Raw genomic sequence first — 26991 nt, 5'->3', positions numbered from 1 at the left:
GTTTGACAGTTTCTTACAAAACTAAACATACCCTTACCATGTGATCCAGCAGCCATGTTCCTTGGTATTTACCCAAAGGAGTTGAAAACTTATGTCCATAGAAAAACCTGCACATGGATATTTATAGCTGCTTTATTCTTAATTGTCAAAACTTGGAAGCAACCAAGATGTCCTTCAGTAGGTGGATGAATAAATAAACTGTGGTACATCCAGACAACAGAATATTATTCAGTGCTAAAAAAGAAATGACCTATTAAGCCATGAAAAGACATGGAGGAAACTTAAATACATATTACTTGGTGAAAGAAGCCAATCTGAAAAGGCTACACACTGTATGATTCCAACTATATGACATTTTGGACAAGGCAAAACCATGGAGATTGTAAAAAGATCAGTAGTTACCAGAGGCTGGGGGGAGGCACGGATGAACAGGCAGAACACAGAAGATTTTTAGGAACATGAAACTACTCTGTATGATACTATAATGGTGGGTACACGTCACTACATATTTCTACAAACCCATAGAATGTATATCACCAAGAGTGAACCCTAATGTAAACTATGGACTTTGGGTGATAATGAGGTGTCAATGTAGGTTGGTCAATGATAATGTATGTACAATTCTGGTGGGGGATGTTGATAATGGGGGAGGTTATGCATTTGCGGGGGCAGAGAAATTTCTGTACTTTCCACTCAATTTTGCTGTGAACCTGTAACTCTCTAAAAAACAGTCTAATATTAAAAAATGTATTCCAAATCTTATAATTAGTGAAGAAACTACTTAGAAGACTGAGGGTGTTTAGAAAGAGGCAGGGGAAGGCTAGACAGCTGGCTGCCAAGAACTCTTACTAAGGAGCATTTCTTTGACTAATTCATTATGGACCAGGATCTGACTCTCAGCATTACAGGCCCAGAAACTCACTTAAATAAGACTTCATAAATAATCAGACTTGGAGATGCTGAGTTACCCTTTCTAAACTTTTAAGAGACTGAAGTAGATATGCTACGGCGCTGCGGTATACAGAATTCTAAAGATGTCCCCCAGTGCCCCCAAGATTCCTGTCCCCCGATTATTCAATCAAACACTAACTAGATATTACTGTGAAGTGACTATGCTAATAGGATTAAGGTACTAATCAACTGACTGTAAAATAAGGAGATTATGCTGGTGGGCCCAATATAATCACACAGCCCTTAAAAGTAGAAGAGAGAGGCAGAAGAGTCAGAGAGATTCAGCACAGGAGAGATGAACCAGGAGAGGTCAGAGAGACGCCAAGCATTTCATCAGTAACCCTCAAGGACTCCCTGCCATTGTTGGCTTTGAATACTGAGAATGAGGGCCAGGAACCTCTAGAGACTAAGAGTAAGCCCTGGCCAACAACTAATAAGGAAACAGTAGCATCAGTCCTACAACCTCCCAGCAGTGAATTCTGTCAACAACTCGAATGAGAATGGAAGTAGACTGGAAGTGGATTCTCCCGCAGGGTCTCCAGATAAAAACCCAGACAGGTCAACACTTTCATTTCAGCCTTACAGAATCTGGAGCAAACCACTGAGTCTAATGGTCTTCTGACCAACAGAATTGTGAGATGATAAATTTGTGTTGTTGTTTAAGCTCCCTCACTTTTGGTTAAGTTGTTATTATGGCAGCAAGAGAAAACTAACACATGTATCAGTGGATTAACCCATGATGTGAAATTACTGTCAAGTAGATGCCCAACCAGCATTCCTTCCTGTAAGAAAAACAACATGGGAGGCCAAATGTAAGAAAACTACTTGGTGAACTAGGAGTTAGGCTCTGATAACTGACAAAGGTACTGTATATAAACCTGTCAAGCATACCACATATTCACTTTGGCTTATTAAAGTGCCCATTCCTCTGGCTAGATATTGGAAGGACACTGCCAACATCTGCCTCTCATTCCTTCTTTAGAGGCGGCAAACAATCAAATTACAGCCAAGTCTTATTCTGGCCTATAAGTCAGTCTACCTCTCTTCAAGTGATTTTGTATATTACTATGTTATTCACCCTACATCCATTTTACAACTTAACTCTCCGAGGGTAACTAATTTTCCCAAGGCTGGGGAGGTTGAGTGCCAGATATAAATATCACCACTGCCCACACAAACCACATAAAAATACCATTAGCCAAACACAGCGACAACACATTTACTACATGTTTATCAATGAACTTAGAAAACCACAAACCTCTGATCCTTATATTAGTAAATCTCAAAAAGCACTTCCTTTAAATTCCTTCTAATTTAAACCAAAAATCTGAGTATATAAAATGATTTTTTGGACTTAAATGCCTTAGAAGATCCATAAAACCCTAAAAAGCTTATTGTGCAATGATTACCTAATCCAGAAGTGGGCGAAAGTGAGATACTTGCAGATGAAGAAATAAAAAGACTAATTCCCAGTATAATACTTGAAAATGAAGGGAAATTCCTACAACTTCATCATTACCATTATTTCGTAAGTATGATCACTTTGATGTTTCTTGTACTCAAATCCTCGAGTGAAACACTGCAAAAGAAAAGAAAATTAAGTTACCAAAAAGCTACGTTTTGAAATGCTTTCTTAAAGGATAGAAGATGGCTTGGGGGTATTTTACTCTTGTGATGAGTTTTTAAGAATTCATTTAGTCTTGTCTGCAGCCACAACAGGAAGGTTAAGTTCATGACCGCAGCCTTTCAATGGCCCACATAGAGAAAAACAATGATCTCAAAAAAAGTTTTTCCTAGGACAACTCCTCCTTTTATAAAAGCATAAGCCCTGGAAGCAGACTGCCTAAATTTGAATCCTGGCTCTTAGCTTATTTCAGCAATTCTAAGACATGTATTATTTCATATTTTAAAACTCTGAAATGTGGATTCATCTTATAATGAAAAGTATATTACAACTTCCATCAGCCATTTTTACACTTTAACATTTCTGAAATTGGGATGTTTCTTTTAATCAACAGCATCTTGGATCTGATAAAATATGGTATTTGCTGTGTGACCCTGAGCCAATTATTTAACCTCTCTTTGCCTGAGTTTCCTTTATAATATAGGGATACTAATCATAGTTACTTCCTAGGGTTGCAGTTATGATTTAAAGGTTAATTCATGCAAAGTACTCAAGATAGTGCCTGGCACAGAGTAAGCACTTATCATTAGTATTTTTTTTAAACAATTTTTAAAAATTTTATTTATTTTTGGCTGCCTTGGGTCTTTGTTGCTGCGCACAGGCTTTCTCTAGTTGCGGTGAGCGGGGGCTACTCTTCGTTGCAGTATGCGGGCTTCTCATTGCAGTGGCTTCTCTTGTTGCGGAGCATGGGCTCTAGGTGCATGGGCTTCAGTAGTTGTGGCACGCGGGCTCAGTAGTTGTGGCTAGCGGGCTCTAGAGCGCAGGCCCAGTAGTTGTGGTGCATGGGCTTAGTTGCCCTGCAGCATGTAGGATCTTCCAGAACCAGGGCCCAAACCCATGTCCCCTGCATTGGCAGGTGGATTCTTAACCACTGCGCCACGAGGGAAGCCCAGCACTTATCATTAGTATTGCTATTACCACTATCATCAACGAAATAGTTTGTTTCCTGGTTTGTCACCTGCCCAAACATCACTCTTCAGTAAGACAAAAAACAGTGTCATAGGTGCTATCAAAAGGAATAATCCTCCAATTCTATTTCCTGTAGTCCCAATACTTGAAATTTACTGGTAAAAACAGCATTAGGTTGATACAGGGAAGTGGAATATTCAACAGTCTATCTCATCCATCCTGCTCTGTTCCCCAATTTTTCACTGGTAAAATGTGTAATTCAATATTGACTGGTAAAAATAGACTCAATAAGGTATGGTCCTTCTGAGCAATTGATGGTCATCTCTGAATTTACTATATCCATAAAACTAGGCAAGCCTCCCCTTAAAGAGTTACCTGTAAGCACAGGAAAAAAGGAGGTGGCCCACATTCAGCACACTTGATATAAGGCTCCATGAGGTAGGAGGAGCAGCCTCGGCAAGGTGGCTTATCAGAGGGATCATCTATAACAAAAAGAAAAATATACTAGCTTCAGAACACCTTATGATTATCTTAAACGCGAGAAGGTGAAAATCTGCAAATGGTTACACAAGGTAGTAAGCTGTGCTGAAAAGTTCATGGAGGCAAGATGAGCTCATTCCAAATAAGAAAAAACGAAAATTATGTTCCTTTTTATTTCAGGCCAGCTTTGTTCCTACCTACAGTATATCTACTATTTTAAATAGCATTCAAGTAGATATTGCCCCTGCAGAGAAATTTACAAACACAAGTTTTAACTGGAAGTTTCATAATGCCCACAATTTATTTTCCCAGGGGAAAATAATGTCACATACCTACATAACACATATATAGTTATAGATAAAGCCAATCTGACAAAATGTTAATAACTGCTGGGTCTGGGTAATGGGCAATAATTGCTGTACTGTTCTTTCAACTTTCTATAAGTTTGAAATTTTTCATAATAAAAAGTTGGTAAAGAAAAACCCTTTAAACATGTCTTGGGATGTACTACTTTATATTTGATTTGGGAGTTAAACCCAGGACAGCTCCCTCCCTTTCTCCCACAGTAAGTAGAGAACAGAGCAGACCTTCCTCCAGTTCCAATGACAGTACTGTCTCTGCAATATTAAGGCAAGGAGTATAATCCAAACTCTCTAAAGTCATAAAAATGCAGATGTGTGTGTGTCCCTGGCTGTCCCAAACTCTGCCACTCTTGAGTCAGGGCAACCTAGCAGAGTTGTTCTCTGTGATCAACCGAAGTCTAAGAAAACAGGCTCTGAAGGTAGAGAAGGGATTTAATCTGTTTGGCCTGGGGCAGAATTTCTCACACTCTGCAATAGCATTTTCCTTCCTAAAGTCCAAGAAACACTCTTCAAGGCACCTTTCCCTCCTGTAAGTGGTGATTATTGTTCTTTTCTTTTGCTTCTAAATGAAGACCTGGAGAAAAAAATGACAGAGGAAAGAAAGGTAATCTTTCTGGCAGTAGCTTCAAAATAAACATGTGGAACAGCAACTACCCCACTTCTCCCATTTAAAATTTTGACATGGAAAAACAAAAATTATTTTATGTTAAATGTCCATTTTTACCAAATTACCTTCTTCCTCACATCCTTTTATTTCTTTTTTTTTTTGCGGTACGCGGGCCTCTCACTGTCGTGGCCTCTCCCGTTGCGGAGCACAGGGTCCGGACGCGCAGGCTCAGCGGCCATGGCTCACGGACCCAGCCACTCCGTGGCACGTGGGATCCTCCCGGACCTGGGCACGAACCTGTGTCCCCCGCATCGGCAGGCGGACTCTCAACCACTGCGCCACCAGGGAAGCCCTCGCATCCTTTTCTTTTAATGGTATGAGCTTGCTTTTCTTTCCTCAAACTTTCTTCAACAACAAAAAATTGGCCAATGACTGACCTAAAGAGTTTTTAAACCCTCATGTCAAGAAGTAATTGTTTTTTAGAGAAATGCAAATCAAAACTACAATGAGGGGGCTTCCCTGGTGGCACAGTGGTTGAGAGCCCGCCTGCCAATGCAGGGGACACGGGTTCATGCCCCGGTCTGGGAAGATCCCACATACTGCGGAGCGGCTGGGCCCGTGATCCATGGCCACCGGGCCTGCGAGTCCGGAGCCTGTGCTCCGCAACGGGAGAGACCACAACAGTGAGAGGCCTGCGTACCGCAAAAAAAAAAACAAAAAAACAAAAAAACTACAATGAGGTATCATCTCACACCAGGCAGAATGGCCATCATCAAAAAATCTACAAACAGGGGCTTCCCTGGTGGCGCAGTGGTTGAGAGTCCGCCTGCCGATGCAGGGGGCGCGGGTTCGTGCCCCGGTCTGGGAGGATCCCACGTGCCACAGAGCGGCTGGGCCCGTGAGCCATCGCCGCTGCGCCTGCGCGTCCGGAGCCTGTGCTCCGCAACGGGAGAGGCCGCAGCGGTGAGAGGCCCGCGTACATCAAAAAAAAAAAAAAAAAAAAAATCTACAAACAATAAATGCTGGATAGGGTGTGGAGAAAAGGGAACCCTCCTGCACTGTTGGTGGGAATGTAAATTGATACAGCCACTATGGGGAACACTATGGAGGTTCCTGAAAAAACTAAAAATGTAACTACCATACGACCCAGCAATCCCGCTACTGGGCATATACCCTGAGAAAACCATAACTCAAGAAGAGTCATGTACCACAATGTTCACTGCAGCTCTCCTTACAATAGCCAGGGCATGGAAGCAACCTAAGTGTCCATCGACAGTTCAATGGATAAAGAAGATGTGGCACATATATACAATGGAATATTACTCAGCCATAAAAAGAAATGAAATTGAGTTATTTGTAGTGAGGTGGATGGACCTAGAGTCTGTCATACAGAGTGAACTAAGTCAGAAAGAGAAAAATACCATATGCTAACACATATAGAATCTAAAAAAAAAAGGTTCTGAAGAACTAGGGGCAGGACAGGAATAAAGATGCAGATGTAGAGTATGGACTTGAGGACACAGGGAAGGGGAAGGGTAAGGTGGGACGAAGTGAGAGAGTAATATGGACATGTATACACTACCAAATGTAAAATAGCTAGCTAGTGGGAAGCAGATGCATAGCACAGGGAGATCAGCTCAGTGCTTTGTGACCACCTAGAGGGGTGGGATAGGGAGGATGGGAGGGAGACACAAGAAGGAGGAGATACGGGGATATATGTGTATGTATAGCTGATTCATTTTGTTATAAAGCAGAAACTAACATACCACTGTAAAGCAATTATACTCCAATAAAGATGTTAAAAAAAAAGATAATTATTTTGTAAAAGTCCAATTTATAGTTTCAAAAATTTTAGACAATAAGAAGTATAAAGTATGTCATCCTCTATTAACATTCTGATTTCCAGCCCTTCTTCTATGTACATGCGTGTATATTTTAACAGAAGTGGGATACCACACATTTTATAGCCTGTTTTTTCACTTGATAATATATTGTCAACATCTTTCATGATGGTACACATAGATCTTCCTCACTCTTTTTAATGGATGAATAATAGTCCATTATATCCATTTAATCTAACCTAATGGTTTTCAACTGCCTCCTAGGAAGGCATTATGGAAATCTGAGGAGATGCTTTTTTGTTGCCACAATGACTAGGGAGCACTACTGGCACTTAGCAGGCTGGGATCAGGGATGCTAGATATCCTTCAACACTCAAGATATTCCTACACAACAAAGAATTGGCCAGTCTCCTGCACAACTTTCAAATGTCCCACCAGACGTTCAAGTAGGTGAAAACTTGCTCATAATGACATGACCTGGAACATAATTCCATACTAAATACAACAAAATGTTTTTGACAGTTTTAATATGTATTGAATTTTCCAGGAAGGCAACTGCATTACGTCAAGAGGAGATTCTACCTTGTTTTGTTCAGAACTTTACTAAGAGTTATTCAAGCTTGTGGTATTTGAGTCACCAATACAACACACGTGAATCACTGTGCATTTGTAGTTGTAATATGCACAGTGAATTGACTTACGGGTACAAGCATCTGACTAAAGGCATTATGTTTTCCACTGTAATGTCTAAACATATTGATACATATTATTATAAATTACATTATTTATTACAAATCACTTCTCTTTTATTTATCTTTTATAGTATAGTTAGGGCAATATTATTATTTTTTAATTAATTAATTTATTTTTGGCGTGCGTTGGGTCTTCATTGCTGCGCACAGGCTTTCTCTCCTTGCAGCGAGTGGGGAATACTCTTCGTTGTGGTGTGCGGGTTTCTCATTGAGATGGCTTCTCTTGTTGCGGAGCACAGGCTCTAGGCGCTTGGGCTTCAGTGGTTGTGGCTCGCGGGCTTACAGCACAGGCTCAGTAGTTGTGGTGCACGGGCTTAGTTGCTCCATGGCATGTGAGATCTTCCCGGACCAGGAATTGAACCTGTGTCTCCTGCATTCGCAGGCAGATTTCTTAACCACTGTGCCACCAGGGAAGTCCTAGGGCATTATTTTTATTTCTTTGAAATCACGGGCATAGTTATGTTATATTATCTATGTATTTCATTTCCAAATAGTAAAAGGGGCTTTAAAAACATTATAAAAAGAAATCACTGGGTCTCATAAGACTGAGAACCACTAATCTAACCAGTTTCCTATTGGTGGATATTTAAGTTGTTTCCAATTTTTCACTATTATAAAAAATGCTGAGATCAACGTTCCTGTACACGTAACAGCTCACATTTTGTTCCTCAGGATTTCTATTTTCCTAGAACTAGAACTGTTGAGTGTACAGAGGGTTTCTGATACACATAGCCAAAGTGTCCTTCACAAAGGATTCCAGAACTTTTCTGTAACCTAAGAGTAGGGAAAGACTTTTTACCATCATTCAAACTTCAGAGGCAATAAAAGAGTAATAAATTTGACTAAACAAAAAGCTCTTTTTTGGCGAAGAACACCATAAGCAAAGTTAAAAAAGCAAATAAACTAGAGGAAAATACTTGTAAACATATCATAAAGGGCTAACATCTTTAATATAGAAAGAACTTTTAAAAATTGAGAGGAAAATAAAAGACCAAAAATCCTACTGTGAAAGTCACGAAGAGATAATTAGGAAAAAAAGAGAGATAAAATGGACCTTAAACATGAAAAGACATTCAAATTCACTCATAATAAGAGAAATCTACACTGAGATATAACTTCTTACCCATCAGATTGGCAAAAATTCAAAAGCTTCATAATATACTTTCTTAAGAAGACTGTGGGGAAATAGGCAACCTCATATATTGCTGACATGAATGCAAAATGGCACAACTTCTATAGAAGGTAATTTAGCACTATCTAAATAAATGCATCCATTTATCTTTGGACCTAGAAATCCCACTTCTAGGAATTTACCCTGAATATACACCTCCAACAGTATAAGGTTATGCATTAGAACATTATTTATAACTGCAAAATACTACTTTGATGTCCAAGCACTGGACAGTAGTTGAACAAACTATGGTACGTTCACATAATCGAGTACTATAAAAAAATAACAATCTCGGAGGCTTCCCTGGTGGCGCAGTGGTTGAGAGTCCGCCTGCTGATGCAGGGGACACGAGTTCGTGCCCCAGTCCGGGAAGATCCCACATGCCGCAGAGCGGCTGGGCCCGTGAGCCATGGCTGCTGAGCCTGCGCGTCCGGAGCCTATGCTCCGCAACGGGAGAGGCCACAACAGTGAGAGGCACGTGTACCGCAAAAAATATATATAAATAAATAAAAATAACAATCTCTATAAAGCAGTATCGTATTTCCAGGAGATACTATTAAGTGAAAAAAACAAGGTGCAAAAGAGCATACATAGTATGCTACCTTTTCAGGAAAAAATTAGGGAAAACAAAAGCAAAAACATATACACGTCTGTCTTTGCAAAAAGAAATAAAGGACAGATAAATTAGAAAACAATACCTACGAAGGGTTGGAGGAGGGGGAATGGAAAGGAGTGGAAGAGACCTAGGAAGGAGCAACAATTCTCCAAATATACCTTTTTGCATAGCTTTGACTTTTGGAAGCATACTTATGTTCTACAAATTAGAAAATTAAACCACTAAATATGGGAAGGGAAAACTGAAAGTAGAACGAACAGATGAACCAAAAAGTATTTCAAAGGAATATCACAACCACAATGAGGAGGGGGAAAAAAAAGAACCAATCCAAGTAACTTATGAACATTTAACAACAGACCTTCAGTCTTGGGTGATGCAGAGAATTGCAAACAAATCCTGACCTTGTTGAAGTGGGTCTGTGTTATGTAGTGGTATGCACAGAGCAATTCTGAAATAATTCTGGATGTATTAAAAGACTGAGCAAATGAATAATCGTGCTAATGCTGGGAGCCAGGGTTTTCACTGAGGAAAGGACACACAAACAAGGAACGTGGTGGGGGTGGGGGGACAAAAAAAGAGCCTAGGAAGGTGAACCGGAGGTTATCAGTGTGAACTCATGATTTCTAAGAAAGTGCATCTATGGATATATGCATGTATATGCAACTATGTACATATACTGGTATATCTGTACGTAGCGTATACCTACGATGTATTTCCCAGCGCTGTGGGCCAAAAAGGCCCAGACGCCAAGATACTCTAGTAGAAATAAGCAATGGCCATATCTTGGTCTCTAACGTCACTCCTTTCTAAAAGGACCAAGGGCTCCTCAGAGAAGTGGCTGATTCTAGGGCTGGGGCATGGGAGGTAGAAGATGCACCTCGAACATGTAGCCATGCCAAAAAGTAAGGAGATGCTCAAAAAAGCGATGGGGCACGTCACAAGGTTGCAAGAGCCGGCTTGAAGGGGCTCACAGTGTTCAAATTAGGACAATCTGAGAACCAAAGTAAGTATGATAATGAATTATAAACCACTGAAAATAAAGGAATTCACGCGTGCATACTTATAATAAATAAGTGAAACAGGAGGTCTCTTGATTATAGTAGAATGCTAAGTGCTAACTAGTAAATATGGAGAGAGTGCTGGATGCAGGGGGAAAAATCATTTTGCGACCATCGTAGTAAAGACTGGATCAGGCAAAAATCATCAATGGATGCTAACTAGGGAGAAATTCTGATGAGGAACAGGATATCTTATGGCCTGAAAGTGTCTCCTTATGGGTTGCTTATTAGATGCAAGAGAAAAAATAGACATTAAACAGTGAAGAACTCAAATGCACACCTTGACTGGGTTTTCTTTTTTTTTTTTTTGCGGTACGCGGGCCTCTCACTGTTCTGGCCTCTCCTGTTGCAGAGCATAGGCTCCAGATGCACAGGCTCAGCGGCCATGACTCACAGGCCCAGCCGCTCCGCGGCATGTGGGATCTTCCCGGACCGGGGCATGAACCCGTGTCCCCTGCACCAGGGAAGCCCCCGTTGACTGGGTTTTCAAAATTAACATCGCTGGGCTTCCCTGGTGGCGCAGTGGTTGAGAGTCCGCCTGCCGATGCGGGGGACACGGGTTCGTGCCCCGGTCCGGGAAGATCCCACATGCCGCGGAGCGGCTGGGCCCGTGAGCCATGGCTGCTGAGCCTGCGCGTCCGGAGCCTGTGCTCCGCAACAGGAGAGGACACAGCAGTGAGAGGCCCGCGTACCGCAAAAAAAAAAAAAAAAAAATTAACATCGCTAATGAGGAACAGAGCAAGACCAGACAAACCCAAAATGAGACACCTCTAGTTTTAAAAAGGGGAGAAAGGGGCTGTATTCTTCAAAAGTGTCAATCACTAAAGACAAAGGCTGTGGACATGTTTCAGTTTAAAGGAGGCTAAAGAGACACAGCAACTTAATGCAAGACCTGAACCCTGACTGTATCCTGTACGGGAAGGAAAAAAAACATCGTCAAGGACATTATTGAGTCAGCTGACAAAACTGGAATACAGACGGCAGGTTAGATAAAAGTATTTTATCAGTGTTATACTTACTAAAGTTGGCAACTCTACTGAGGCTAGAATGTACTGAAGTTAGAAGAGAACATCCCTAGTCTCAGGAAATAAACACTAAAGTACTTAGGGGCCATGATGTATGTCCCTAAGTCCTCAAATGATTCTGAAAAAAAAAATATGGGGTATGTATATCTACTTATATATACATATATATGTAAATAAATATGTATACTTATAGATAGAGAACTATGAAAATAGAGTAAAAGGTTTACAAAAGGTGTATGGATATTCTTTGTACTATTCTTATTCTTCCAACTTTCCTGTTTGAAATTGTTTCCAAATAAACATTTTAAAGTTTAGCTTAAAAATATTAAAAAAAACACTTTTTAAAAAATTTTTAATTATTTTGAAAAGAGGGAGAGAGTGGTTTCAGTTTACACTCCCAGCATGGGGATAATTCATTTAGACTCTTTCTCTGTGTGAAAAATGAAAGATCTGAACTACATGTATTGGAAGACTCCATTCTGTCCTAAATATATATAGGGAGTCTGATGAGAGAGTATATTAGAGCCCCTTTAAGAAACTGCTGAGGGACTTCCCTGGTGGTCCAGTGGGTAAGACTCGGTGCTCCCAATGCAGGGGGCCCGGGTTCAATCCCTGGTCAGGGAACTAGATCCCGCATGCATGCCACAACAAAGAGTCCGCGTCCCACAACTAAAAGGTCCCACGTGCTGCAACTAAGACCTGGCGTAGCCAAAAGCAAAATAAGTAAATGGAAGGAAGGAAGGGAGGGAGGAGGGGAGGAAGAAAGAAACTGCTGAGGAGGATACACCCCAAAAGTGACTTTCTGATTCTTCTCATTGGGACACTACTAACATCTAACAATGGATTTCTATTTCTGCCAAATCTCTTATCTTCAGAAGAAAAGAAAAAGTGTATTTTTTCCTCCATAGCTGTGGCTGCCTGGATTTACTTCACATGTACGCCACAAATCTCTGCACTATTACTGTACTATAGTTTACTCTTAGAATACAAGTGCCAAAAAAGCAGGGGCAGGAGCATTTCCTTTATTCTACCACTGACATTATTTCTTACCAAGGCGCCTGAAATATGTTATTGATTCTAAAGAGAAATTCAACTGCTTTTTTAAGTCGAACTACGGGTTAATCGTATTATGAATGGTCCAACTGAGCTTAATTTTCTTATAAGACCTTGAGTGTCATGTGCTCAGTTTTGTATCATGTGTTCAGTAGTAGTGGTTGATTTTATTCTGATTTGATACTCATTCCTTTAGGATCAGATTCACATGGCTTCATCTTCAAAGTGCTTATTTTTCTTCTTTGATCAACTTCCACTTCAGTTTGCTATTAATATTCACCTGGGACTTGTTCCCATGGTACTTACTGCTAAAGGAACTCAAACGGTCCATTCCCCAGTTGGCAAAGACTGCTGCTTTGATCTTCCTCAATGTAGGGCTCCTTCAAGGAGATTTCTGAACTGGCCAACACAGACACCAAAGCTGACGACCCCCCCTATAAACAAACAAAAGTGGCACATGGATGAGGAAATACTTTAAAGGGACAAGATAAAGAGAACATAATGCAACTTACTCAACTGTACCACATCCTAGCTTTGTAAGGCTAAGCAAATTAGTTTATCTCTACAAGCTTGTTCCCTCCTCTGTAAAATGGATGATACAATCATATCTACCTTCTAGAGTTGCTGAAGATTAAATATCAAAATCCACATAGATAATGTACCATAGTGCCAGGCCCATAGTAAGCCCTCTACAAAGGCTACATATCTCTAATAAACAACAACTGATTTTCTCTGCCAGGCCTCACTTTTCTCCTTAGCCCTCCTTCCTTCGGGAAACGGACTCTCCCACATTTCATATGGCTTTCGTGGGGTTACGAATCCCAATACTCCACCCCCCTGCCCCACAGCAGCTAAAGCAACCAGATCTGTTCTTACTGAAAGCTGAATCTTGAGTAAGGTATCCAAGGACAGAGGGCAGGTTAGAGCTCATTCACTAGCCAAAGAATCTGGTCCAAGAGATCTGGCTCTTGAGATCCCCATCCCCAAGGGTAGCCCAATGGTGTAGGTTTGTTTGCTTTTTCTCATTTCTCTATCGTTCCAGTAATACTTTAATCTGAATGAACGTCTATTACTAGAAAACTAAGGAATCCTATCTATTACAACGTACATTTTGTTCACTAATTTATTCTTGGAACAGCTATTTAATAGGTATGTACTATATACAAAGTTATCTTTTTGAAGACATAAATGAACTCATATTTCACACGAAGTCATGAAAACATCCCCCCTCCCTCTATACTCCCATATCTTTTTATCTATCTCTTTTTTGGGCATTTTTCACATTCCACTTTGTGAGAATCACTTCTGAATGCATATTTTCCCCATTTCTAGACTAAATGAAAGCAGGGACTACATCAAATACAAATTTGTATGTCTTAAAGCACCAAGCACAGTGCCAAGAGGAAAGAACTCAATAAACACAAATGTAATGGACATATAAATGTTAATTCTTCAAAAAGGTTAGTTCATCATTAGTTCTCCTGCAGTGACTTCTTTCACCTGATAGTTTTAGCTTGGGGAATAATTCATCGTTAACTGTATGGGACACTCACATAAAACTGTCAATGAACTTGTCTTTTCCAGGATGAAATGGAGTGGTTACCCCTCTGCTCTGGTCCCAGGAAAATGAGTTTGAAGAAAAGTGCGCTTAGTAAGGGGTATTATGCACTCAATAATAAAATAATGGCCAACATTTACTGAATATTTTTCATATGCCAGGTACTGTAGTATCACTGTATATGGATTGTCTCTGAATCCTTACAAACTTCTGAGGCATGCTGCTTTTTTAAGAAGGGAAAGGAACCTCTGAAAGACTGTCACTTGCACAATGTCTTACAGTTAGTGAACAGCAGCGTCACTTCAACAGAGGTTAGTAGAGATGGTCAAGTAAAGGATGTATACAGTCTCAAACACTCCACGTTGTAAGCGCAATATTGCAGTAAGCGGAATCTTCTTTTTTCCTCTTTCTTCACACAAGAGACATTTCTGACGCCAACATCCATGAAAGGATGGATGCTAGTTCCATATTAACATCTGCCAAATTCCAAGAAGTTACTGGGAGGAGGAGGGAAGGAACGTGAAGAGCATTCGATGTGGTGCGGAGGACAGGCGCAGGCTTGGGAGTTTTGCGGACAAGATTCGAAGCCTCACTTCGTTCCTTATTAACCGTGTGATCTCGGGCAAGTCATTCTACTGGAGCCTCAGACCACCTCACCTCTAAAACTGACCCGAAATATCTACTTGGAGGGCCTACTTGAAAACAAGGGGTAACGTCAACCAGGGTCTGCTAAGAACGGGAATTTCGTGTTCCCTTGCAGCAGAGACAGGAAGAGCCAGGCTGGGACCCAGCGGGGCCGCCCAGGGGGCGGGGCGCGTCAGGCCGCGGCGGGGCGGGGCCCCAGGGCTCAGGCCCGCCCCACGCCGCCCTCCCCCACGGCGCGGCGTGGCCCGCCCCCTTCGGCCCCCTCGCCCTCCTCGCCCTCCTCGCCCTCCTCGCCCTCCTCGCCCTCCTCGCCCTCCTCGCCGCCGACGCTGCCGGGGCCCGCAGTCCGCCCCCAACCCAGCCGCACCTCACGATCCCTGCCTCCCCCTTGTCCCGAGACTGGGGCTCGCGCCCCGCAGCGCCTCGTGCCTCACCTCACTTCGTTCCCCTCCTCCGCGCCGAGGAAACGCCAGCAGCACGCGCGCCCTGGGCTTGCGTGCTCGCTCCCGCGCGGCGCAGGCGCGAGCGGGCCGCGCGCTCGCCGCCTCCGCCCAGTCCCCGCCCCGGCCGTCGCGGCCTCGCCGCGTGCGGCTCATCAACGGCTGCCCCTCCCTCCGTCCCCGACCCTTCACTACCCGTGCGCTAGCGTCTGGCCTCTGGCAGAGGCCTTGGAGGGTGGGCCTTTGAGCAGTTTGTCTGAGTTTTGAGTCGGACCAGTAATCATTTTTCCCTGGGGGCGCGTTGCTGGTTGCAGCAGGCTTGCCGGTGCGTGGTGCCGTTTGAGCCGCTCTAGAGTGCGGTGAGCTGGAGCGGGCCGGTACTGCCCCGCTTTTGTGTTTTCTAACATTCCCACCCCTCACCTCTGTTGCAGCCTCGAACAAAATCAAGGCTAAGGGACTGGGCCCAAGGACGGCGAGCGGTGGTCGCCTTTCGAAGCCGTGGCTTGCAGTGCTGCTCATGGATTAACCAGACTGCCTGAATGGTTTAAGGGTTCACAGGGTACGTTTGATTCAGATGCTTCTGGAACGTCGAAATTATCTTCTTTGGAAAGAACCATCCCCTCTTTGGGCTTCAGGGGCCCAGACTGAGGCGCAATGATGAGAGGATGTGGTGGTCCACTCTGATGTCAATCTTGAGGGCTAGGTATGTCCCAACATCTCTTGTTACTACTATTATAATAGCTGCCATTTGTCGAGTATTTTCTGCATGCCAGGCATTGTACAAAGGGGGTTACATACATGGTCCCGTTTCATCTTCAGAAACAACCTTATGGGGTAGACATTAATTATTATCGTCCCCATTTTCCAGGTGAAAACCTTTAGACTCTGCCTTGTGAACAACTTGGGATCACACTGCTAGACCGTGTTGGGGAAGGGGATTCAAACAGTAGTTTAGCTTAACCATCATGCTAATACATCTATTTAGAAGTCTTTCATAAATTTGCCCAACCTCTTATAGAATTCATTTACACTTTATGCCTGTGTGGCCTCTTTACTCATTTTTTAGTATCTGAGTCATACAAGTTCATACTAAAAAAAAAAAAAGTTAGAGTATTTGCATGAGCAAAAATAACGTGAAAACCAGCTCCCACCATGATAGTTAACATTTTGCTATACATTCTTCTAGATATTTTTCTATGCTTCATGTCAATAAATTTAGAATAGTTTTACATTTGATGTATTCTGAAAATCTATTCATTTATCAAATATTTGATGAGAAGAATGTTCTAGGTGCTGGGAATTCAGCTGTGAACAAAACAAAGTCTCTGTCTCATAATAAGGGGGGAGATTGACATTAAGCAATACACATAATATATTACTAAATAATAGCTAGTGCCCAGTAATGTGGCAAGTTTTTAAAAAAATTAGGAGAAAGGGGATGCTTTATTAGATGGGGTAGACAAGGAAGTCCTCTTAATTGTAAGCAGAAATCTAATCATTAAATGAGGGAGGCAGCTGTGTGGATTTCTAGAGAGAAATTGTTCCAGGAGAAGAGAAATGGCAATTAAAATAGCCCTGACTGCTTGGCATGTTGGAGAAGAAGCAAGGAGAGCAGTGAGGCTGGAGCACAGCAAATTAAAGCAATAAGTTGGATAACAGGCAGAAGCCAGATTGTATATCTGGTAAGCCATGTGGGACTTTAGATTTTATTAGAATGTGATAGAATACCATGGAAGGGTTGAGAACAAAGGAATAATCAGGTTTGTTTTAAAAGGATCACTGGCAGTTGTGTGGAGAATAGATTGTAGAAACATAAAAATTGGCCTTTAAATCATTAATCGTCCAGCAGTTGTTCAACAGGTAGTTTATGAACATTGATGTTTCAGCTACACCTTTACAACACCTTCACCTCCGCAAACAGAAAATGGGTTCAAACCTTTAGGACTTATCTTCATGTCTTTCTCATCTAAACTGAAAGTTTTTGAGTCTGGCTAGGGCATATATCCAGATCTGGACGTCACGATTGTCAACAAACTGAATATGAGTCATCAATGTTGTACTGTTGTGGAAAAACAGTCCCACATAATACTGGGATCTATTCATTAAAAACACAGCATTCAAGCATCTGGAAATTACCCTTCCTCTTCAGTTGATGTTAGGCCCTCATTAGAATTCTAAGCCCCAATTTAGTCATTCATTGTGCTTAAGAAAGATGTGGAGAAATGAAAATGCACCGTGAGGGTAAGGGTAACAGTGATTAAGGCAGTGTTTTTCTGGGGTTTTGCCTTCAGCAATGTGGTGGCATTAGGCAAATTTGGAGGAGAAATTGAAAGGTCTGTCTCAGATATCTGTTTTGCAATCTGAGTGAAATGACATAAATGAATTTAGAACTCAGAGAGGCCAGGGCTAAAATGCTATAACCATATTAGAATTGTTTCTTTGGTTGTGTGTCTTCTTTGTAACCTCAGTGCCCAGAAGTGCATCCTGGACAAATATTTGCAAAATGAGCAGATAAAGGCAAAGGTATGGATGAAGTCACTCAGGCAAGGAAAAGAGATGTCCAGGCTCTGTAATGTGGCTGCCATTGATTGTCTCCAAATATCCCCACAGGCTCCCCTTGAGCTGCTTAGCTGCTGTGGTTAGAACCAGAAGTGCAGTTTCTGAGCCTTCCTCCCAGTGGAAATGACTGTCTGCCATTTCTAATCACTTGCTATGTCCTGAGTACTGAAAGACTTTTAAACTTTACTTCATCTAATATTTATTTTTCCTGTCTCTGAAGTGGCTCTTTGTAGTTTGGTATACAAATACTTTTAAATTAAAAAAATTTTTTTAATTAATTTATTTTTAAAATTAATTTAATTTTGGCTGCGTTGGGTCTTCATTGCTGTGTGCGGGCTTTCTCTAGTTGCGGCGAGCGGAGGCTACTCTTCCTTGTGCGTGGGCTTCTCATTGCGGTGGCTTCTCTTGTTGTGGAGCATGGGCTCTAGGCATGCGGGCTTCAGTAGTTGTGGCACGTGGGCTCAGTAGTTGTGGCTCGTGGGCTCTAGAGCGCAGGCTCAGTAGTTGTGGCGCACGGGCTTACTTGCTCTGAAACATGTGGGATCTTCCCGGACCAGGGAATCGAACCCATGTCCCCTGCATTGGCAGGCGGATTCTTAACCACTGCGCCACCAGAGAATCCCCTTGGTATACAAATAGATAAAAACAAAAAGTCTAAAAGTCTAGCCATGCCTTCTAGGTTTCAACTTCCTCCCCTTTAAACTCTGAGATAACCGCAGTCAATGTAAATTAGCCAGAGATTTATGTCTGGGAGCAGAGCCCTTTGCTTTGCCAATTGCAGGGTCTCTTAAAGGCAAGGAGTTTCCTGTGATGCACTCAGTAGAAAGGACTTCATGCCACAAAAGGCCTGAGCTTCAAGGATTGCAGCTCTTAGGGCTCAGCCCTTTGAGTTCACACACTAAGGCACTTTCATAGAAGCCCTGGGTCCACCATGGCCCAGCTCAGGACTGGTTCCAGCCTCCTCAGCCTCTGTTGCTGTCTCTTGCATTCAGAAGCATTGCCACCCTCTTGTCCCCATTTGCTCCCCGCCCCCCATATCTTTCTTCTTTTGTGGCCACCCTAGTCAGAGGAGATAGGAAATCAATCCTTTTCTTTCCAGGAGTTTCCTAGATTGCTCTTTTAACTTGATCAACCTCAACCATGACCAGTCTGCAGAGGAAGGGTTGAAGTACTCTTGCTAAGCTACTTAAAGAAATGTAAGGTCTACATATAGCTACTTCTCCACACAGTGGCTTGACTGGAGTGCTTCTGCATAAGTAAGAGGGCCCTAAACATCTCAAAGATGAACAAGAGGGGGAAGAATTCTGCCAAAGGACCTTACTGCATCCCATTTTACAGATAAGGAAAAACAAGGCTCTGAGAGGTAAAAACCACTTGCCCTAAGTCATTCAGTTGCTAGGTAGTACAGCCAGAATTAAAATCAGCTCTGTCCAAATGTAACTAATAAACTCCCTCTGGCTATTCAAAGTGAAAAGTTAGCAAGTATTAGGATTTTCATAATGCCATGGCCATTATGCCAAATTTTCATGAATCCAGCCCTTTGCTACCCATCTCCTCTGCCTCTTCCTCACCTTACTTTCTTCTTTTTGGCTGCTCCGCGCGGCTTGTGGGATCTTAGTTCCCCGACCAGGGATTGAACCCGGGCCCCGGCAGTGAGAGTGCCGAGTCCTAACCACTGGACTGCCAGAGAATACCCTCACTGACTTCTTTTTGATCTCCACAAAGCGCAGGATGTCTGTCTGTTGAAACAGCAGGCTTGGGGTAGAATCTAAAAGTTAGGTGAACCAGGAATGTATTGTTGCTGAGTGACTCCTGTTTATCAGGAAAATTTTAAATGCCTGCTAGGCAGCCTGGCTGCATGCCTTTCAGCCTGATGAACGAGGCCCCCACCTTTTGACCTTCAAAACAGGCTCCTAAAGTATTTTGCATCATTTGATGACAGGCAGTCTATACTCTTTTGCAACCAACAAGTGCCTAGTAAGTGTTTGAAATACGAATTGTAAGAAACCTGGCCCAGTTTAATATAATTGAAAAAGCATGTACTTTGAAGCCTTTCCTGAATTTGAATCCTAACTACCTTCAAGAATTTAGCAAACTATTATCTTTCTGTGTCTCTTTTCTCCTCATATGTAAAATGAAAATAATAATACCTAATTTATAAGAGTTTTATAAGGATATGATGATGTATGTGTAGTACCTAGTTCATGGTGGGAGTCAAATGAATTATAATTGTAGTTTTAATTTTAATTCTAGAAGTGCTTCAGAGTATGACCTTGGGGCTTGCTTAGAAGTGTTCTAGGCTAGGTTGGCCAGTGCTCAGCATTGGAATATTTTCATTAATTTTTTTATTTTTATTTTTATTTTTTTAAAATAGATTTATTTATTTATTTATTTATTTTTGGGTGTGTTGGGTCTTCGTTTCTGTGCGAGGGCTTTCTCTAGTTGTGGCGAACGGGGGCTACTCTTCATCGCAGTGCGCAGGTCTCTCACTGTCGCGGCCTCTCTTGTTGTGGAGCACAGGCTCCAGACGTGCAGGCTCAGTAGTTGTGGCTCACGGGCCTAGTTGCTCCGCGGCATGTGGGATCTTCCCAGACCGGGGCTCGAACCCGTGTCCCCTGCATTGGCAGGCAGATTCTCAACCACTGCGCCACAGGGAAGCCCTATTTTCATTATTTTAACCAAGAACTATCTACTGGAAACCTGTAGGCTTCCAAAACACCAAATTAAACAGAATTTTCTTTTGCTGCCTGCTTCTTTAGCACCTTCCTCACTATACAAAACTAAAGAGAGTGTACATTATCTCACAGGTCATAGGGCAAATGCATAGTTGCAATCAAGGATGAATAATCCAGGCTTACGTCAAATGCAGGACATGCTCAGGAGCTCTGTCTCATTAAATTGATGTAAATAGTGAACAGACTTATGCATTATGAGCAATTAACTGTAAGACTGTTCTATAGAGTGCTATTGTAATCAAATAAAACTTACAAGGTTAATCTGATGCATATTTAATGATATATGTAATTGTTATTGTGCTGCATGATAATCAGGCCTTAAATGTTAAGCTGTTTACATAAATGGCTGTAACTGGTTATTTTTACACAGCCAAACACATTTTTTAGTGTTTACTCATTTTACTAATTTTCTGGAATCTACAATCATGCCAAGGACAGCAGTTTTCTCTGAAGCCCTTTACTATTTAATCATGCGCTCACACACACATGAACACACTCTTCAAAATGACACAGCAGTGTTGTCTACCAACTTGGCACTAAAAACAGCTACTGTGCAAGGCTCTTTGTATACATTTTCTCATTTTAGTCCTTAAAAATCCCTCAAGGGAGGTGTTGTTACTTCCATTTTACTGATGCAGAAATTGACGCTCAGAGAGTGTAAGCAGGCAGCATAGTTGTCATTCAAACTTCTATCCCCAACCTCTAAACTTTATACAACCTCAGAAGGTAATGGATCCCAGCAGAGATATGTCAAGTTTTTTTAGGAAATAGAATGGCTCCTGAGAAATACAGAGTATGCATACACATCCAAAGGAAGAATGAGTCAGCCTGCAAGAGGGAGGGGCTAGTTAGTAATGGAAGAGTTGGAGCCTGTTGAAGCTGACTTTCTTGTGCCCATTCAAAGAAGAGAGGCTCGGCCAATGAATTTCAAGCACAATCGCTCCAGTATTGGCTATTATAGAGATACTATAACAACCTAATGCCACTGGATATTTGAATTTTAGAAATAACTCCACTTGTTCTAATTCCTTAAGAAAGAATCATACAGAGGTTAAACTAGTGTTTCTCAACCTTTTTTTTTTTTTTTTTATCATTATTGCCAGCCCTAAAGAGCCTTTTTAGACATTTTTTTTTCTTAATTTGCTTTCCTGGATGAACTTTTAAGACCACAGATATGCTAGCTGTATATCTGTTTATGTACTGTATGTATATCTGTACTTTTTACATAAAAAGTAAGATTGTTTTTGCTCCTCAAGAATAAGATTTTTTTTTTTTCCTCCTTCATTGAGAGTGCACAGGTTAAACAATGATGCAGGAGTAATGCAGCTTCCTATATAGGCCTACCTTTAGGTTCGGGATAGTTGTATAGAAGACAGTATTTCTATACATGTGACTATTGTATTTCTCATTATAAATAAGTTGATAATTTTACGTATGAGCGTGGTTCGTATGAATCTACTCCTAAATAATGGGACCATTCTCTATGCGTGGAAAATTTGGGTTTCTAAGCTTGTAAAACAGCCTGAGAGGTCTTCTGACAGACAGCCTGCTAGCCTAACACAAGTCAACCTCCTGAGCAAACCTTTTTATTTGAAACTTCTAGAGCATTCTTATGTGTTTATTCCTTCATTCCATAAATATTTATTGAGTCCTACTGTAGGCTGAGGTAGTTGGGATTCAACGACTAATCAGATAATCTCTGCCCTCAAAAAGAAGCTCAGTGACTAGCTGGGGAGACAGATGGGCCTGCAGATAATTACGATACAAGGTAATATGTGCTGTAACAGAGGTGTGCTAGGTACACTGTGGGCTCCAAGAAGAGACTGGCCAATTCTAGGGAGAGTAAAGGGGTAGGTCTTTGGGAAGTGATGAGTTAAGTCTTGGAGAAGAGTGGGAAGGAAATTCCAAACAGAGAGATCAAATTATTCAAAGGTCAGAAGCATGAGATAGCATGCAGTTTGGTCTGTGTGACTGGAGTACAGAGAGCAAGAAAGGAGGGCCACTGTCCATGAAGCTACAAGGTACACAGAGGTCAGACCATAGCGGGCTTTGGACGTTACTCCAGAGGCCATGGAGAGCCAGTGAGGCATTTTGAGCTGGGGAGTGGTGATATCACTAATCTGGTTTTAGACCTATCTCTGGCAGTGATATGGACTAATAAGTGGCAAAAGGAAAGGCCAGGAGTTTCAGAAGTCCAAGTAAGAGACGATGAAGGCTTGAGCTAACATGGTTGGAATGGGGAATGAGGAAAAATAAATGGATTTAAGCTGTTTAAGAAGTAATTGGGGGGAAATCCCTGGCGGTCCAGTGGTTAGGGCTCCACACTCTCACTGCTGAGCGCCTGGGTTCACTCCCTGGTTGGGGAACTAAAATCCCACAAGCCACGTGGTGTGGCCAAAAAAAAAGTAATGGGGGAAGGGGAGTAACTAAGGTGGTAGAATTAAAGATGGTTCTCAATGTCCAGCTTGGTTGACTGGGTAGATGATGGTGTCACCAAGACAGGGACCATAGGGCTAAGAGCAGACACAAAGTAGAAAAGAGCAGGTTTTGTTCTGGATACATGGAGTTTGAGGTGTCTGCAGGTTGTACAGGTGACATTCCGTAGGCAGATTCAAAAGCTAAAGGAGAGATCTGGGACAGAGACACAGATTAGGAAGTCAGCGCAAATCTCGGAATTTTGAAACCGTGGGAGAGGATGAGATTGCCTGAGCTCATTGAATGGAAAAAGAGAAAAGAAAAGTGAAGAGTAGAAACTTGGATGGCAACAACAGGTAAGATACAGAGGAAGACCCCATAGTCCAGAAAGGGAGAAGTAGATTGAAGAGACAGAAGTGGTAGTAAAGATGGGGGTGGGCAGTAGTCAACAGAGCATTGAGACCCTATAAGACCTAAATAACTGGAAATATAGTGCTTCGCATGTAATTTAAAATAAAAATATTGGGAGTTCCCTGGCAGTCCAGTGGTTAGGACTTGGTGCTTTCACTGCTATGGCCCCGGGTTCAATCCTTGGTCGGGGAACTAAGATCCCGCAAGCCGAGTGGCATGGCCAAAATAAATAAGTAAATCTTAAAAAAAATAAAAATATTATAAGCTATAAAATATGTGTAAGGGAAGTCCAACAAAGTTCTGATTTTTCTATGGTGACCTCTTTGATTATATCTTCTTTATTATCATTATTTTGGTGCCACTGATTGCTAGTGCCCTAAGTACATGTTTATTCACCTTCTCAGTAATCTAACAATATAGCACTGAGAGTACATCAAGGAAAATGGATTAGTCAACAGTGCCAAGTACTACAGAGAAGTCAAAGATAAAGGTTAAAAAGTGCTCATTGGAAAAAAGAAAAAGTACCAATTACTCTAGCATTCGGATAGACTCACATACTAGTGGAAGAGGAGCAAAAGTTCAGAAGTAAACCAAAATACGTATAGGAATTAGTGTATGATGAAGATGGACTACTCAATAAATGGTGTGGACAATTAGATAACCATCTGGGGAAAAAATAAACGTCGGTGTGTATCTCACACCAGGATAAACTCCAAATGGATTAAATATTTAAATAAAAATATAAAAATTGAAAACTATAAAAGTACTAAAAGAAAATATGAGAAAATTCCTTTATAATCTTGGCATGGGGAAGGAAAATCTTTCTAACTATGACTCAGAATACAGAAGGCATAAAAGGAGAGGTTAATAATTTGACCACACAACACTCAAAATTTCTGCAGAGTGAAATAACATCTTAAGCAATGTCAAAACATAAATATAGGACTTCCCTGGTGGCGCAGTGGTTGAGAGTCCGCCTGCTGATGCGGGGGACACGGGTTCGTGCCCCGGTCCGGGAGGATCCCACATGCTGCGGAGCAGCTGGGCCCATGAGCCATGGCCGCTGAGCCTGTGCGTCCGGAGCCTGTGCTCTGCAACGGGAGAGGCCACAACAGTGGGAGGCCCGCGTACCTCAAAAAACAAAACAAGGGGCTTCCCTGGTGGCACAATGGTTAAGAATCCGCCTGCCAATGCAGGGGACACGGGTTCGAGCTCTGGTCTGGGAAGATCCCACATGCCACGGAGCAACTAAGCCCGTGCGCCACAACTACTGAGCCTGCGCTCTAGAGCCCACAGACCACAACAACTGAAGCCCGTGCGCCTAGAGCCCACGCTCTGCAACAAGAGAAGCCACCACAATGAGAAGCCCACGCACTGCAATGAAGAGTAGCCCCCGCTCACCGCAACTAGAGAAAGCCTGCACGCAGCAATGAAGACTCAGTGCAGCCAAAAATAAATAAATAAATTAATTAAAAAACAAAACAAAAAACAAACATAAATATAAAATGGAAAAAAATGTTTGCAACTCATATCACAAAGAATAATCCTCCTAATACAAAGAAATAGATAAGAAAGAGATCAGCCACCCAAGAGAAATCTCAATGAAGGATATAAATTGACAGGGCTCATGTGTTGTGGTTAAGAGCATAGAGATTAAGACCAGTGACCTATATTGGAATCCTAGCTGTGTCCACTTCCTAGCCCTGTGACCTCGGGCAAGTTTCTGATCCTCAGTTTTCTCTTCTATAAAATGCAGATAATTACAGCTACTTCAGAGGGTTAAGTGAGCTGAAGGCCAGGCTGGTGCCTCATGGTAAAAAGAAGGAAGGATACGGAGAAGATGGGTCCTAAATTTCTGGTATCTGAGATCCTTGAAATAAAGAGATTCAGGGAAGAGAACCCATTCCACTCCCATCTGTCTCTTCTTTCATTAAGGGCAGTTATTTACTAAGTCCCTCTAAGTGTCAGACACAACCCTAGGCTTAGGGACATAATGTAAATGTAAGCAAGACAGACATGGTCCTTGTCCTCAATGTAGCTTACCTCTGTAAGCGAGGTGTCAATCAAATGCCGCAGAAATACATTACAAACAAATGAATACCATGAAGGAAATGTGCACTATAAAAGGGTATAATGGGGGATCCTGGTGGAGTCTGGGAGGTCAAAGGGGACTCTTCTTTTTTTGGCTGTGCCCCACGGCTTGCAGAATCTTAGTTCCCTGATCAGGGATTGAAGCCTGGCCACCGCAGTGAAAGTGCCGAGTCCTAACCACTGGACCGCCAGGGGATTCCTAAGGGGGGGGATCTATTAAGGAGGTTCTTTTGAGCGAATATCTGAAAGATGAGTAGGTGTTAAATAGGCAAATAATGAAGGAAGGGGAGGGTGGGATGAGGGAGTGGAAACAGTGTTCCAGGCAGAGGGGACAGTGTAGACCCTGAGAGAAGGAAGAAGGAAGCTAGTCCACTGTGGCTGAAGCTAGAGTAAGGGGAAGAGTGAGGAGAGATGAAACTGGAGAGGGGGCAGGCTAGACTAGCGAGGGCCTTGACAGTCTTTTAAAATTCTTTTTATTGTGGCTTAGGTGATTAACATTGGCAATCATATTAAGCATCTGGGGTTTCGTCCTGATAGCAGTAGGAAGTCACTGATGTTTTTTAGCAGAAGAGTAACAAGATCTAATTTGCATTGGGGAAAGCTCATTCTGGCTGAAGGGTGGAGAACTGTGTGCAGATTGAAGCAAGGTAGGAGAGTTGCCGCGGGGAGACAGGTTCAGGGGCTGTGGTAGTTCAGACCTGTGAGATGCTCCCTGGCCTGCCTGTTTCCCAGAGTTACTTTAGCAGGAGACAAAACTTTTATTCTTACTGTACATAGCAGATGTGCATTATGTGTTAGCTCTTATTATTATCTACAGTTAGAGATAAAAGGCTTAAAATTAATCCACCAGGAAGAACGAGTATGTTGGAGTAAAAGGATTTCATGGAAAGGTATAGATACGGGAATCAGATGATTTCCTTTAGATGGGAAGGAGGGAGCTAAAAGGGTAAACAGTGATACCACAGCAGAAAGGAGAGGAGGCCAGACAGAAATCTCTAATGTGATGCTGCTCTGGCACATGGGCTGTCTGTTCTGCCAAAGTTCATCTTCCCTGTGCTTAGACAAATAAATATGTTAGGCAAAGGTACTTTATGGCTTATTCTGGGGAGCTGGAAAATAGGCCCAGGAGTTTAGATACTGCTACAGGTTGCACTTCTTTTCAACAGCATGGAGTCATTATAAATGCTTAGGAAAGCAATATCTGAATAAATCAGTCTGAAATTAAACCTGTGCATTACTTAGCTGGTTTAATTTCAGAATAAGACAATAACAGACACTAGCAGTTTTTTGAGAGCTGCTCATTTCTCTTCCTGCCATAAAGAATTGAATAGGGTTGGAACAGGCTGACAACCCAGCTACCTTATTTTGTCACGTATGTGTTGACAAAGCAGAGTCCTTCAAGGTGGGAGTCCTTGAAGTCCTTCTAAGGAATAGGTTCAGTTTCCTGGGACTTTGAAACATAAGTCCAGTAGCTTTTTAGCCATAGAAGTCAAAATGAAAACAGAGTCTTGGAGCCAGAAGGCACTCCCAGAGCTTCAGAGCCTGGCAGGTGTTTGTTTATGTGTAAATCAGCTTTGAGGAATACGTTTTATATTTGAAATATACTTTTGATAGTAAATGTTTCAAAG

The 26991-nt window shown here is 42.1% G+C and overlaps 2 protein-coding genes across 17 annotated transcripts in view; one reads left to right on the top strand and one right to left on the bottom strand.

Moving 5' to 3' along the window:
- Positions 1–15244, bottom strand: part of TADA2A (transcriptional adaptor 2A) — a 49407-nt gene extending 34163 nt beyond the window's left edge. For 2 of the 15 annotated variants that reach the window (XM_089901033.1, XM_022552598.3), the window contains exons 1-4: positions 14063–14958; positions 12816–12943; positions 3920–4026; positions 2471–2530 (exon numbers count right to left, since the gene is read on the bottom strand). In XM_089901033.1, the coding sequence (XP_089757159.1) occupies positions 2471–2530; positions 3920–4026; positions 12816–12840 (192 nt within the window). In that variant the 5' untranslated portion in view covers positions 12841–12943; positions 14063–14958. The other 13 variants (XM_089901032.1, XM_089901031.1, XM_089901023.1 and 10 more) reach the window with 12 other exon arrangements.
- A 61-nt stretch (positions 15245–15305) lies between these two features.
- Positions 15306–26991, top strand: part of ACACA (acetyl-CoA carboxylase alpha) — a 274775-nt gene continuing 263089 nt past the window's right edge. The window contains exons 1-2 of one of the 2 annotated variants that reach the window (XM_089900994.1): positions 15306–15477; positions 15584–15855. In XM_089900994.1, the coding sequence (XP_089757120.1) occupies positions 15818–15855 (38 nt within the window). In that variant the 5' untranslated portion in view covers positions 15306–15477; positions 15584–15817. The other variant, XM_089900995.1, reaches the window with a different exon arrangement.

The sequence above is a fragment of the Delphinapterus leucas genome, chromosome 19 (assembly GCF_059928025.1).
Source record: "Delphinapterus leucas isolate spDelLeu-1000000601 "Yukka" chromosome 19, BTC_Dleu_Yukka2, whole genome shotgun sequence".
Lineage (NCBI taxonomy): Eukaryota > Metazoa > Chordata > Mammalia > Artiodactyla > Monodontidae > Delphinapterus > Delphinapterus leucas.
The sequence above is the reverse complement of the archived record's forward strand: the minus strand, read 5'-3'. Positions and strand labels throughout refer to the sequence as shown.